At 41.2% G+C, this 15702-nt stretch overlaps 2 protein-coding genes and 1 long non-coding RNA gene across 6 annotated transcripts in view; 1 reads left to right on the top strand and 2 right to left on the bottom strand.

Annotated features, from left to right (window-relative positions):
• TTC1 (tetratricopeptide repeat domain 1) overlaps positions 1–656 on the bottom strand; it is a 31442-nt gene extending 30786 nt beyond the window's left edge. Inside the window, exon 1 of one of the 2 annotated variants that reach the window (XM_065030044.1) lies at positions 508–656. The gene's annotated coding sequence lies outside the window, so the exon portion shown is untranslated. The other variant, XM_005503506.4, reaches the window with a different exon arrangement.
• Positions 598–4182, top strand: LOC110359527 (uncharacterized). Its single transcript, XR_002414785.2, has 2 exons — positions 598–1121; positions 1248–4182. It is a non-coding gene; the product is annotated as an uncharacterized LOC110359527 (long non-coding RNA).
• A 5812-nt stretch (positions 4183–9994) lies between these two features.
• Positions 9995–15702, bottom strand: part of ADRA1B (adrenoceptor alpha 1B) — a 62059-nt gene continuing 56351 nt past the window's right edge. For all 3 annotated transcript variants that reach the window (XM_065030042.1, XM_065030043.1, XM_005503505.3), the window contains one exon: positions 9995–11201. In XM_065030042.1, the coding sequence (XP_064886114.1) occupies positions 10639–11201 (563 nt within the window). In that variant the 3' untranslated portion in view covers positions 9995–10638. The remainder of the gene's footprint in view (positions 11202–15702) is intronic.

Raw genomic sequence — 15702 nt, 5'->3', positions numbered from 1 at the left:
TAAGCATAATATAAAGCCCTTGTCAGCAAACGAATCTCTAAAGTACTTAAAAGTACCCTTGACATCACCGGAGGGAAACTATTACCCTTCAGGGGAAGGAACAACTTACACATACTTCTTCTATGCACTATAGAGCACCAGGGGGCCGGTGCTCTGCTGCCATAAATGAGTTAATTCACAAGCTCAGGTGCCGGTCGCACCGTGGCGGGGCTTTTTCTTTGCAGTGGGACTGAGGTCACACACCTGCCTGTCCACAGGCCTCAGCAGCCCCCCCGCGCACTGTGTGCAGCGACCTCCCGGCCGCCCCGGGCCCCGCCCGCGCCGCGCTGCCCTGCAGCCCCACCGTGACCCCCAGAGCCAGGCTGCAGGCAGCTGCTCCCGGCTCTGATACCCCAGCCCTACACCGCCCCTGAGCTACGGGGCCGAGCTGCGGCCCACGCCCCCCATGACACCGCCTGCCCCGGGCCGGGCCCACCCCAGCCCGCGCTCCCGGCCCCGGGCACACACCTGCGCCTGCCGCCGCTTCCGGCCGCCGCTCGTCGCTCCGCCCCCGTCACCCAGCCGGTCGCTTCCGGCCGGCGTCAGCCAATAGGAGGCGGCCGCGCGCAGGCGGCTGGGATGTGCAGTCTTGCGAGGGCGCGTGGTGTCTCGCAGAGTCTCCGTTTTTTGTTTGTTTGTTTGTGTTTTTGTTTGTTTTTGTTTGTGTGGTTTTGTTTTCCGAGCAGGCCGCTTGCCACAGCCCTTTTGCGCCCCCGTAGGGGGTCTCTCAGCTGCTCGTGATACAGGGAGTTAACTATTTAACACTTAGAGAACGAACACTTAGGAGAGCTGACCCTTAACCCACATCACAGTTGCCCAGCCTCGCTTAGCCTCGTGTAACTTACTGTGTGAGAAACAGGAGTTTGCTGGCGACTTCACAGCCCTTGCAGAGACAAAAGCGCCGGGGCGCATCCCTGGGTGAACCAGAGAGCAGACACTTGGGCACAGGACGGGAGACACGCCAGTTCTAACCAGCACATCGCACCAGCCCGAAGGTGACCGCGGGGACGCGGGTTCGCGGCCACTGTGCGGCCGCAACCAGGAGGAGCTGGAGACTGTGGAAATATCTCCCGGAACTCATTGTAATAACCGCCTTCTCAGGGACAGGTTTCAAAGTTGGGGTTAGAAATTGAAGCTTTGGGTGCCAGATTCGTTTTTGGTCTTAATTTGTTTGATCACTGCTTCTAAATGAACGTTTTTAATTACAGAGCCTGTTGGTGCCGGTGGTGGATGTGGATATTAAGAAGAAATTGGAACACTTTGGAGTAAGTTGGCGAGAGCATGGCTAGTTACAATGAAAACAAACAGGACCTCTATGGCTGATTTTTCACCTCTCTATAGACGAAAAAGTGGATTCAGCATTCTGCAACATCCCAGCTGCAATGTTTTAGCCCGCAAAAATGTGTGTTTCAGCTGTTCTGCTAGCACTGTGTATTTTCTGACTTACAGAAAGTATTTCTGGATCTTCACACTGTCCTGTTAAATATCATGTCATTTGAAAAGGGAGAGAGAAATTGCAGCTGTGGCACAGAATCCATCCATGTGGTTCAGAACTTGCTGAAATGCTATTTAAATCTCCTCTGGCTGTGCAAAGAGCACAGGGGTTTGAATAAGTGATGATGTTTCATCCCCAGAAGGAACTGAACTGGTAAGGATAATACTGGACATTAGAAGTCAGTAATCCACCCAGGGCAGTGCTAGCCTTTATTTTAACTTTTCCGAAACAGAGTGTATTTGCCAGCAAAAACTCTACAAGAATTGGACCTGCTTAGAAGTTTTGAGCTGCTGCAGAGGTACCTTCCTCTACATGAGACAGGGGTTTCTGGCTTCCACACAGTTCCGAGCTTAGTGGGAGCCAGGACTAGGGGAAAAGATGCAACTCTCCAGAACCCCGGTTCCCTGTTTGCATTTAGGGGTGATTTGTCCTTCATGAATATTTACTTAAATCTAGCAAGAAGGACAGGCTTTCTGTGGCCCTGCTTTATTAAAGATGTCAACCCTTGATATCAATACAGTCTGGGGTATGAAGGGACTGAGAGCAGCCCTGTGGAGAAGGACTTAGGGCTGTTGGTTGATGAGAAGCTCAACGTGACACAGCAATGCGCTTTTGCAGCCTGGAACGCCAACTGTATCCTGACCACATCAAAAGGAGCATGGCCAGCAGGGCAAGGGAGGTGATTCTCCCCCTCTACTCCAACCTTGTGAAACCCCACCCTGCAGTACTGTGTCCAGCTCTGGGGCCCCTGACATAAGAGGGACATGGACATGTTGGAGCTGGTCTAGAGAAGGGCCATGAAGATGATCAAAGGGATGAAACACCTCTCCTGTGAAGACAGACTGAGAGAGTTGGGGTTGTTCAGCCTGGAGAAAGCTCTGAGAAGATCTTATTGTGGCATTTCAGTACTAAAAAGGGGCTTATAAGATAGGGACAGACATTTTAGCAGGACCTGTAGCGATAGGACAAGGCGTAATGACTTAAACCTAAAAGACGGGAGATTTAGACTAGATAAAAGGAAGAAATTTTTTACAATAAGTGTGGTGGAACACTGGAAGTTGCTCCGAGAGGTGATGGATGTCCCATCCCCGGAAACATTCAAGACCAGGCTGGACGGGGCTCTGAGCAACCTGATCTAGTTGAAGATGTCCCTGATCATGGCAGGGCGATGGGACTAGATGAGCTTTGAAGACCCCTTCCAACCCAAACTGCTTTATGTCCCCAGGAGTCTTTTCTAGCAGAGTGACCTTTGAGCATCATGGATGCAGTTTAAGAGTGTTGGGTCCCTCTGAGCTCAGCCCTGAGCAAGCTGCAGCTCAGTGAGAGGCTCTGAATCTCTTGCCTGTGGAACTGCTCCTTGGTGCCACTATGAAGTAAAATCCTTAAGGCTTCCCTGGTACTCAGGGAGCGGATGCCCATCAGGAGAACTGGAGGCTCTGCTCACCATCAGGGAGCTGGCAAATGAAGAGGCAGAGACTTTCTAACCCCTCATCAGGTATCAACGTAGTCAAGTGTATGACTTCTGTCTTTAAGGTTTCTAAGTGCTGATTTACTGTTTGTACATTTCACTTTCTCTTCTTTACACTTTAAGTTTCCTTACAGGAGTGTTGTGTTCATGGATTACTTTATATTCAGAAAATACAAGACCAAGCTGTCTTACAGTATATTCAAACCTTTATTAAGAAGCACCCTGGAGGTAATAGGGCAGTTGCCAGTTTTACCACTAAATCTTACTTGTTCAAACCCAGAACATGTTACTCCTTTAATCAGTCTTTTAGATCCTCTAATTCATTGCTGTAAGTGGAAGTGTGTGAATAGCTGAAGATTATATATATATATATACAAAAAAATGAAAACTCTGTATAATTTGTTAGATCTTCTTGGTGCTAAGGGATTTTTTCAGAGCATTGGTGTTTAAGTGAACACCTGTTGAAAGTAATCAAGAACATGTAGTCCTGAATAAGTAGATCTGTTTGGATAAGAGTTCAGTGATGGAAGCTTTAGCTCATGGTGTTGAGATTTACTGCTCCCTCTTTTGAACGGACAGAATCCAGGGACACTGAGTACCCGGAGTGGAATGCTATAATACAATAACACTTCATTAAGCCAGGTGTAAGTTGAAGAGGTAAAATCAGAGAGTCTATATCTCAGTACTTCCCTCCAGCAAGAACTTATTTACCCTTCCAAATTTTTTCATGTTTCTTCCCAAACCCACAGCATGATGATGGTGATGTTATCTGACATGACCAACAGAGTCAAGTAAAGTGTAGTGTGCCCAAAAAAATGCTGTGAGAAGTGAAGAATGCTGTGTTGACTCTACCTTTCTCAGTAGTGCTGAAAGAAATCTGGAGAGGACCAATGTGAGAGGTGTATATTCTCCTGTTTCTGATATGAAAGTTTTCTACTAGATTTTCTACAAATGCTTTTTTCTTACTGCTCTCCAGATAAACTTTTGGCCTACTTTTTGTAGCTATTAATAATCTTCTTACAGCAGACAAGAGGGCAACAGGGAGGAGTAGAACATTTTATTCAGATTGTTAAAAACGTATATTTTCAAAATTCATAATAGTTACTCCCTATTTTGCAGCAATGCCTAGTTGGCAGTTGGTGAAATGACTCGGCTCTTTTAATAAAGTTATGGAAACTCATAGTCTGATATCCTTGAATTCACTAAAACATCTTACAAGACCAAAGACAATAAGAATTTCTAATATTTTCAAGTGTGAAATGTTCATAAAATGAACATAAAATGAAATTGTAAATGAACAATAGACCAACAATAGTTTAAATATTGCAGGCCAGCTGGTTTTATGCCAAACAAACTCCTGAGAACAATACCTGGCAACTAAATCTCACACTGGGAGTTTGTAGCTCCAGTATTTATGGCCACATTTTCGAGACAGCTCCGCACACAATGGGGCATCTAATCTGTGTGCGTAATTACAGTGATTTCAGGGACACATTGAGTGACACTTTGCTGCTGCTGTTTACTCAACATTCTGGAAAACAGCTTCTCTTTTTATTTATTATTAGTACTATTATAGTAAACTCATGTTTTGTACAAGAGTTCAATTATTTGATAAATGAAGACTTAATGAGTTTCTACTAAATTTAGTTATTTGACTTCTGTAAGCTTGCCAAACAGCTTTATTTCATGGATTTTACTGTAAGAAAGAAATGTTTCTACAACAGAAACTGAGCTTTGGCAACTCATCACTTCCACAAGAGACTTCATTGAATTTGAATATATGAGGTCTAAGTTCTCCTTCTGCTTTAAGAAAAACTCTTCCTGATTTACTGTTAAAGAGGCTGAATTTGTACTGTGTAAAATCCAGAGAACTCTTATTTAGATGACAGTATTTGTGAATCTCACGCGGAGTAGAAATCCAGTAGGTGGCGATGTTGGATTTTCTAAACCAGGTCCCCTTTCCTTTCCTTGTAAAACTGATCCAGTTCTTATTGAAATCGGGACTGAAGATCCCCTGCATTACAATAGTGCAGGACTGGACTCTAAGCTATCTAGAAGAGAGATGAACTGTTCCATAGTTATCTCGGGCACCAGAACATATGCTAATTTTACTTTTTGGGACAGCTTTTTTGATCTTTACAATGAAGAAATGAAAGCTCAACAAATCAAGCCAAGAAACAGTAATTGCCATTTTCCAGAGGTCATATAAAGTTCAGGTTCTTTAGTAGAATTAAATATTTGCATGAAAGTCTCTGTGGAATCAAATTATTGTGCTTCCTAAAGAACATTTTGAAGGAAATTGTGAAATAGGCAATTAAAGGCTTTTTAAACACAGCTACAAATTCAAGTTTTACTACATCTCCTTTTTAGGTTGACTTATTAAAGAAACTGTGAAGGATTCTTATTAATTTTGAACATCCATTCTCTTTTTCTCCATGTCTTGGCTGGAGTCCTGTGAAGATTATGAGAATTACTAGATAGGGAGCATGTTCTTCGTTGGTCAAGCTAATATATTTTGACATAAGAATTTCCAGTAACAACACCACATTTCCTAGGTTAGTGCCCCCACCATTATGTTACTGCTTCAGGTGTTTTAACTGATCCTGGGAGTCATGACTTACCTTTTCCACAAATAGCATGCTTCATGAGGAAGGGAGCAAGTACCCTTTCCAATCCCAAAAACTCGTTGTGGAGGGAAGGATTTTTTTGGTTCTGTTAAAGTGACTTTAACTAGCATGATGTGTCTTCATAATCTGAAATATTTCATTTCAACCACTTCAGGATGGAAGGGGCGTTTCTTTTTCTGATGCATCACCTGCATGATACCACGTTCTGCTCTGAAAAGAATGTGAGCCATACATAGCATTGCCAGTGTGGTGTCAAAAAAAGGCAAGCGTATCTGTTGCTGAGTGTATCAAAACAGAATCAAGCTTATTCTTGTGGGAATGAGCTGATTAGTTTGTGGCCAGTGACAGGAATAAGCAGCTGTTAGTATAGTAATGCTTTCATACCATAGCTGCTATGGATTATCATCTCCTGTGTTGTGCACGTTTATGCTCATTTGTATCAGGTGAAAGTCAAGCACAGAAACTGAGAGCAGAGAGAACATCCATTGAATAGAAAGTTGCTATTTTTACATTTTCCAGACTAGAACTGCACTTTATAATATTAATGTCCCCTCTTTTCTACCTGTCACATTTGGAAAGATAATAGAAAACTGCATTTCCAAAGAGTAAAGAATGTAGAACACTCTAGAGTTTCAGTCTCATTCAGCTGGATTGATTTTTACCATATCTCTCTTCAAAAATAAGAAGCGCTTCTGTGATAGCTGAGTGCATTGAAGCCTAATGGGTTTAATTTATGTGCAGCTGGTCTGTAACAATGTGAGCCATTACAGCTGTGCCTCTCAACTGAATGGCTTTGTACAAGCCCCTAGTTAGTGATTAAGCTCCACATGGTAGCTTAACCTGGAAAAATTCACAGTGTTTTGTGAACACCTTCTGTGCTAAATGGCAGCAACTCCTCTTTGGAGGCAAATCTATTTGCCCACAAAATGGGTTCATTGAAAGGTCTGTTAATATGCATAAAAATATGCATGATGGAGTGTAGTTGCATCTGATAGACCACCATTGTGTGCCAGTTGCCTTTTCGTTAGATTGTGGATGTTCTGCTTGTCAAATTAATTTTGACTGTACTAAAAAATGGGCTAATATGGGCTTGTTCCACAAGGTTTGATGATGATGCCCTGACCCAAATAGTTTTTCCTTTAAAGGAAAACATTGCAACAAATGAAGGACTAACAAAGGGAAGAGGATGATTTGTATGTCTTCATTTGGGCTGGCTTTGCCTGGCTGGGGTCATAGAATATTCCACTGGTAAAAATAAAGACATTTAGAGTAGATTAGTTCTAGAAAAGTCAGGTGGACTTGCAGAGGTTTCATATTTTATCAGATTTTCTCCTCTGTAATCTTTGTGGTCCCTTCTTCAGACCCGTGTATTTTCTTTTTTTCCATTTTTACAATCAGTTTTATTGCCTGTAACTTAATTGAAGTTGTGGCAGAAGATGAATAGGTGTTGCTGAGTGATTATGAGCAGATGTGACATGACTCTTTTGAAGTCTTACATAGTTTAGCATATTTGCATGGATGGGTCTCCACTGGTACAGTGTTGCTTAGTATGAGAACAGGCTGTATGGGACCCTACAAAAATAGGAATTAATGAGGCAAAAAGCTGAGAGGAGAAACCATCTATTCAGTTTTGGGAGGTCATGTAATATCATGCATGGCTATGGAGAGCCTGGCATGGCAAGATATATGCATAACCTGGAAAAAAGCTTGGAGAAGAGAAATGTATTTTGGAGAAATATTAGGAATCCTTCCATCTTATATTTGTTACAGTTACAAGTTATAGGGTTTCTAGTCTTAAAATTTAATTGGGTAGTGATTAAGAATGAGACACAGCTTGTTAAAGTGATTTCTGACGTATATATTAGTATCAGGTATTACTAGAAGTTGTTCTCACTTTTTTCTGTTATCCCTGGTTGTTATGCTGGAGCCTACAGTTTGTCATTCCTTCATCTGTCTGATTCTAGGGATTGTATGAGGGAATCCCTTAGGATGTGGCCTAAAGAATATGCTAAGAAAAATAGACCTGATGTAAATGTCTGTCTTAGAAATGGCAGAGTATAGTATATTTGTTTTGATTGCCTGTGGTTATTTCCAACTTCAACATGGTGAATGAACATTTTCCCCCTTTTTCTTTTCCCTAGTACCAGAAATCCTGAAGCAGAGGTGGTCTTGCTTTCCTGTTTTCTTGGCAAGGCAGCATAACCTGGTCGTGTCCCCGGGGAGGTTGCCCTTAACATACTTGCAGGAGTTGGGCTTGAGGAAGGGAAGCACTACAGGGTAGAGATCCTGCAGCTCTTAAGCCACGTGTGTTTTGCAGGTAGTTCAAATGTACCTCCTGTGTGAGGTACACGGGAAGAGCAGCAGTGCTGTGGGTGTCTGTGAGGGAGAGCAAGTTAGCAGGGGTGCGTGAGTCCGTGTTGCTGTCCCTGTAGAGTCCAGCAGCCTTCCCAGCTCAAACTTATGGAAGAGAAATGTAACTCTTGGGGAAAAATATTACTGTCTGCCTGTGGAATGCCTTCCCTCCTTCACTCTTAAAGGCTTATGTGTCTTGGGGTCTTTGGTTCTCTAAGGATTTTGGTATATGATTCATTACATTAGAGGCACTGGATATTTTAAATGGCCTGGACTAGTGTGACATTAATGCATATCTTCTCCTTGTGGTCAATTACAGTGTTTGGAGAAAGCTGTTTTTTCAGTACTAAGATGGCTGAAATTCTCTTTTTATAGATTTAAAAAAAGCAGCAAGGGAAATCTTGCAGTTTTTGTAACATTACGTGATGGTAAGTGCTCAGAGGTCACTTCAGTATGGGATTTCATTGGCAATTACAGAATCATGTTGTTGTGTAAGGAGCTTAAATTGTAATCAAGAGATGACACAGCCTTTGTTAGGACTAGAAATTAATTAAAAGAATGGTCAGTCTCTGAGAGCTACATGGTTAAAGGCTTTAGAATAATGGAATGATACTTATTCTGAAACTTTGCAGTATCATTTAGAAATTCTGAATTATGGATAACATCACTTGGATTTACACTATACAAGTCATGTGTGACTCAAAATTTAGCTGATGTGTGCTCTCAGGTGGTTAAATTTAACAAATTCATTTTCAATTAGCAGTAATTTTGAAGAAGCTTCACAAAACCCAAAAGTATTCGACAGACTACTATAGATTCCTTCCAAAAGTTATAGCAATAGGTTAGAAATATAGTTCTCTGCCATTTAGAAGCCCAAAGAGGATAGTTTCATACTGTTATATCACAGCTAGGTAGAATATTCTTTATGGCAACCTCAATATATGAGCAACAAGAGTTTGTTTATCTGGGTTATAATACGTTTAATTTTATACGCATTGTCCTTTTAAGAGGAAATTACAGCCCTCCCCACAATCAGAGTGGGATTATTAAAAGAGGAGATTGACCATAACTTCAGTTAGGATAAGACTTAAAATATACTTATGTGGTTCTTACTATAACATGTGACCATGGGAAGACCTTGGAACATGACTTTCCTATCATTGCTCACTGAGCTGAGGGATATTTCATCTCGCCACAAGCCATATCCATCCCTGTCAACTTAACGGGAGAATATACATTTAAGGGAACAAAAGGAAATGGCTCTCCCTTGGGACCTAGCATTGTTGAATTGTCCCAAAGTGATTTTAGTACATCTGTTTATGGTTCATTCTCAGTTTCAAGCTTTAAAAATATGTCACTAAAGTTCCTTATAAGGGAAGGCTTGGTTGGAGGAAGCAGTAAATACTAATTTTCATGGTTTGTACCACTTCATGTAAAAAATCAGTCATTTGTTTCATGATTGATGCTTAATTGCAAGAGTTGAAACAAACTTCCAAACATGACTTAAAGTGTCCTAGAAGATATCATCAGGAATTCTGTACTGAATTATTGAGCTGAAAAATATTGATGACAGTGAAACTTACATGACTCCATTGTTTTGACTCTTTCTCTTCTTATCTAAGTGGCAAAGTAAAAGCCTCTAAATGTGCAGTATTATTTTCAAAGTCTGCTGGAGGAACCAGGGGCTCAGCTTATTTGTCCTAAGGCTGGGTTTGGACCTCCAGCGGTCAGTGCTCTTTTGTGCTGTGTCCACAACACTGTTTATGAGGTATTTGGAGTGATTCATGAGTGTTGCTTTTAGAAGTCAGATCCTCTGGTAGCCTGTATGTTTCCAGCACTTACTAATGTGCTGAAATGTAGATTGTGAGCACTCATCATTGCTGGTATTTTCACACTTTGAAAAAAGAACATGGTGAAGAATAGAGGAGTTACATACGTTGGTGATAAGCGAATCATGGAAGGCAAGCAACTGCAGAGAGTTTCAAGAGCATCCTAGGAGTTACAATGGTAAAATTAACCGCTATGAGTGTTTTATTTTGAAGCAAATACTGTGATGAGGGAACTTGGCTGAATTCCAGTCCTACAGTAATAGGTGCGGGAATTTATGTTGTTGCGAAATTACTTTAATCTTTGACATTTTTTTTCCATTTTTAAAGTGCTAATGTACAGTGAAGTACAACAACAGTAAGAATTTACAGGCAAAATCAGCGGCAACTGGTACCCTGCAGAGATACAAACAACACTGCATTGCTCACTTCCACTCTCAACCATCCATACATGCGGCTAGCACACATGTACACACACACATTCATACACATTTCCCTTGCCCACCCCCGTATTTATACATTCTTTCTATATACATATGTGTTTGGCTGTTCCACAGCACTTCCATGACAGCTAAATAATTGAATGTGCACTTCCCTGGGTTTATGTGGCACTTTCCCTGCATTCCATTCTTGGTTCAGTAGCCTCTCTGGCAACTGACTGGGGCTATGGTGAGCCCCTACACTGTGCCACTCTCGTCACATAAATCTACCTCTTCATCACTGGCTTCCTTCTAGAGCTGTACTGAGAAACTGTGCAAGGGTCTGTTTCTTCACCTGGGCTAAACATCAAACGAATTTGTGTACAAAGAGAACAGACTGTTGAGAATCTGTTCATTCCAGCATCACGTTTGCTCTGCGGTCGGTTTTGCCATTCAGTGTGTCACAGATGGCCTCGTGGTCCTCATTGCTGGAAGCTTGGCTGCCAGCAGGAACATGCCCATTGCGCTCTGTTAAGAGATTGAAGGTGAAGAAGTGGCATGGGTCCTTTTGCCTGCTGCCTTCCTGTAAGGGGCTCAGGAAAGAGTTGGAGCTTTTCCATTCCTGGAATGTGCACATCTCCATATGTGGGTGAGTGATTTTGCTCAGGTAGCCGGGGCTGGGAGATGCAGAAGATAATGTCCTCTGGCTGCCGCTTAGGAAACTCCCGCTGTCTTCCAGAGAGTCCTTTCTAGGGTGTTCAAAGGAGCACCGATTCCAGTTTCTGTAGCTGTAGGCCCACCACCCCAACTGCTTTCGACGGTGGCACTGGCATTTTAGGATCTGTATAAAAGCCCTCTTGAACTCTTTGCTTGAGCAAGGGTAGATGATTGGATTCAAGCAACTGTTAAAGTAGCCAAGCCAAAAAATCACCTTGAAGATCGTTTCAGGGGGCTTCAGAGCTGAAAACAGAGATCCTGTCCAGAATAAACAAGCAGAGACAATATCTGAGATAATTGGTTTACCTGCCTTTAGGAAGGGTAAATGTCCCATCAGATCACTGTTAGAATCTGTTTATTAAAAATCTTTAATGCACATTACTTTCGTTTTCAGTCATTTGGTAATAAAATGTTATTTTTAAAGCTAATACGAAAATGCTTTCCACTATCTGAAAGCTGAAGGATCACATAATCAACGTAGAATTGAAAAATAAAGAGAGGTCCTGGTATTTATATATACATACCTGTTGCACTAACATTTATTGATCCCAATGAAAGATCCAGCCTCCATTGTTGAAGCTGCTGCACAATGCACATATGGAATAAGGTTGTGCCTTCTTCAAAGAGCTCTCATATGTCATTGTTGAAGAAAAAGATCTAACTGTTCCCACGCTTCTCTGAAGGAACGAGTTCACATGTATCTCGTACGTTCTAATACATTCTCTGAAAACTCCTAAACATCACTTGATTTATCTAGATTATTGTGATAGTACAAACCTCTTGAAACCTGAAGTTAGTTGTGGTACTTCGCATATCCCAGGCATTCACAAAAATGTTGAACCCAAACAAAGAGGTTATTTTATGAATACTTCCTCTTCCATTCAGAACCAAATAATTTCCATAAAGAGGCTGCCCAATTAAAAAAATCACACTAGGAAATAAATTTCATGTACCTTTAGTAATAAAAACATGCAATTGATCAGCTAAATTTAGCAAATGGGGCTTTATAAAAGAATGTATGGCATTTTTAAAGCAAAACAGGCATTCAGCAGTCATCCAGCTGGGAAAACGCCTTTGGGTCTGGCTGAAGTAATCGAAGAGTGGGGATTCAGGAGATAATTCTTATGTCAAGAATTGGAGTTAGATTTCAAGACTATTTCAAATGGAAGGTGATACTCAAGCCTGAACGTCACATCTGAGAAGAGTGACCTTTTACACTGGAATGGTTTCAGAATTCCCCGGGCTGTGAAAGCAGCTGAGTCAGTTGTGACAGTCGAGATGCCTTAGTGGGGAGGGATGTGATTCTAGGCATATTTCCCATCTCAAAGCAATGTCAAGGCCATGGCTCGGGCCTCAAAACTATGCAAAAGCTCTTCCTGGCTCCTTGGGTAAATAGCTCTTACATGCCATGGCAGACACGGCTGTTTATCTCAAAGACAGTGCTGGCCTGGTGCTGACTACGGGTGTTTGAGTCTCCTTAGCTCACAAGAAAGCCAAAAGGAGGCATGTGTCATTCCTCACACATGCACTGCCCTCCTCAATGTGTCAACTACTCCCTGAGCTGGCTCAGAAGAGAAAATAAGATGCTAAGATGGCATCAGCTGTCTGAAGAGACTCTTCCTCCCCCTCACTTGGGCAACAGGAGTCAGGAAAAATCCTGGGAATCTGGAATAATAGATTATTTTCCCTGGCAGTGTTTTGGGATGGTGCCAGCCAGAGCCTCAGAGCTAAGTGACATGCTAACCATTAAGGTTAAAATGGATGTGTTAAGTTGCAATCTTCATAGTATTGCTTTCCTGACTCCTGTATTTCACTGACTTACATTCCATGTGCAAGACTCTTGTAAGTTGAACCCATGTCCCTTATTGCTTTGTTGCTGATGGCCATTTGCAGGGTTTGACCAACTGTTGGAGGTCCTACATCTGTCCTGACTGATACTGCAGGAAGTATGGAGTACGTCTAACATCAGAGAAACTGTGAATTGTGTTTGACAAATTTCCAACTGATAAATCAATGCAAGCACTTAAAACTCCGTCCTGTGAGTGTTCCATACTCTTCGATGAAAGATCCAGCAACAGTTAATGTGATTTTTGTGGAATAAGCCAGTAAATAGGTGTCAAATTCTTATGAAGCTTTGGGAAAATTGATCTAAGTTTCTAAGTGCAGGCAAGATGAGGAAGATGCTCCAAACCCTCCCTCATACACTGTAGCAAACCTTTTCAGGATTGATTCTGTAAATAATAATTGCTAATATTTTCCATTCCGTTTAAGGAAAAGAGAGGCTTTGTGACTTTGCAAAATAAGTACAAAGCATTATTATATACAATAAGGAACTTTTTGGAGCTCATACTGATAAATTTCTTAAATTGTTTTCTGGAACTCCTTTAAAATATAAATGAGTTTTAGTTCTTAAAGTCTAGTCAGGCTTGCAAAGTGGCTAAAGAGCTCCCATTTTTTCTTATGTGTGGATGCTGAATGAGCAGTGTTGAATTTTTCCAGGTCATTTGGTTTGCCTTTCTCTTATACTGTAATAACTGAAAATCTACAGAACATTCCTCTACCACATTTAAATATTTTTAGGCAGCTTAAATATGGACAGAGTAAATGCTATGGTATAGTTTTCAATAAAATAAAATAAAAAATATTAAGGGAGTTACAGAAAAAATGGTGAAATTCCCTAAGGACAAATAAAATGAACTAAGCAATAGAAAACTGGGAACCAATGCAGATAAATGACTTGTGATTGTATAATCTGTATCACATGAAGCAAATGTAACTACATACAACAAAGACTAAGAGACCAAGTAGGGATAAAGGTAAAAAGCTGTGTGCTGAAAAATGCCAAATCTTTGTAAACTGCTTCACGTAATATGTGTTCCTTAAGAAAAAAAGGTAAGGAGCTTATGTCTATGTTTCATGAGAAAGTATTTTTCAAATGCCATTTGAAAAAAATGACAGCAGACCATTTTTGGCAGCTGCAGCAAGAATTTTCAAAGCTCTTTTATATTAAAGGGCACTAACACAAAAGAGCAACCCTGACTGACAGAGGCACCTTGTGTTCAGACCTGATTCCAGAAAAATCACTGAGCCCAAATCAATAAGTTAAAAACTGTCACGACCCTAGCTGAGTCATTAACAGAAGATCTGGAGATAGATCAGTTTGGAAAGCTATGTGGTAGTGTCATTTAAAAAGAAAGATCAGTATTTAGTTAACAGTAGTAGAAAAGTTTTGAAACTAAGAAATCCAGGTATAAGGGGTTGGTGAAAACACTGATCATTAAACCTTACTTCATTCTCCACTCTTTAATGTTCCGCACACAGCACAATGCAAGTGTTGCTTAGCTCTTAAATTATACACAAACTAGTAGATTACATTTTCACAAGAAGGCAAGGCAGTATGCTTTTCTGAACAAGGTATATTAATTTGATAAATAAGACATTATTTGCAGACTGGTGTGTTAATTACTTTTATTTCAGACTGATGTATTAAAACTGGATAAAATTCTTCTTAATTCCTACCCTTCATTCTATTTATACATATATATATATACGCACCTGCTCTGAAGGGAGATGGATTTCATCTATGAATTCTGTCTGTGGTATAATGTGCTATTGCTTCCTATTTTTTTTCAAAAATCAGGTGGTAGACAACTATTCCAAGAAGACCCTGGCAATAACAGAGGTTACTGCAGACCCCGTGAGAGTAAGTTCATATATGAGAGCAGGACTCATTTGCTCTCAAATAGCACTTTTTGCCTGTCAGTCATCCTGATTTTGTGCCATCCTCCTGTTTTTACCAGTGGAGAGCTGGTGGAAGGTAAAAGCAATCAGCATAATGTGCTAAATCATTTTTACCCGTAAGGAAGTTTTCACCAGGAATAGAGCCATGAGACCTTGCACAACTCAGCTGCTAGAACTCCCAGTGGGTAGTACAGTGCATTCAAGTAGTGTGTTTCAGGGGTCCTGCTGCCTTTATCACCAGCCAAGAAAAAGCAGAATTCAAGAATATTTCCTGAGATTAACAGAAACTGGTTGATGCACATGATCAGGTACATTGCTGGCCCTGCAGAGGCTAAATGGAATGACTACATGATCATAGCACAACTCCAGCAGTGAAGGGATCTCTGGCTAATGAAGGGATCCTCCAACACCAAAAGCTACAGATGCTCTGAAATATGGTAGCTTTTTAATACAACTTTCTTCATGGTGACTGAGGAGAGACATGACAATTTGTCTTAAAAAACATAAAAATAACGTTCAAAGAAGGAGGAAACTAAATTGTTTTCCATGTCCACTGTGGCAAATATATGAAGCACAGTGATTTGAATTACAGCAAGACAAACTGAGATTATGGATTGGGAAACACGATCTGTCTTCCAAGACAGGAAAATTCTGGAACGTGCTGCCTAAGAAGGGTGTAAAAATCCAACCCTGGAGGCTCTTAGAAACAGAGTAGACGCACGTCTACTGATTTATGTATAGCTGATCCAGCCTTTGGGTTGAAGCATGCCCTGAATGACCTCTTCAGATCTCTTCTAGTTCTACTTTCTCAGGCTAACTCTGCAGAATATGACTGTGTTCATTAGGAAAACTTTATGGCTTAAGTTTTGGCAGCCCAAAGAGTGTTACATTTGCAGTACTGGAATCCCACTGACACTGTAGTCTTAAATCCCTTTGGTAAATATATCCATAATTTAGGCTGAGGATTAACTGTTAGAAAAATGGAGTGTCCGAGGCATATACTTAGTTGGGCACTTAC

This window comes from Columba livia, chromosome 14, assembly GCF_036013475.1.
Source record: "Columba livia isolate bColLiv1 breed racing homer chromosome 14, bColLiv1.pat.W.v2, whole genome shotgun sequence".
Classification (NCBI taxonomy): Eukaryota; Metazoa; Chordata; class Aves; order Columbiformes; family Columbidae; genus Columba; species Columba livia.
The sequence above is the reverse complement of the archived record's forward strand: the minus strand, read 5'-3'. Positions and strand labels throughout refer to the sequence as shown.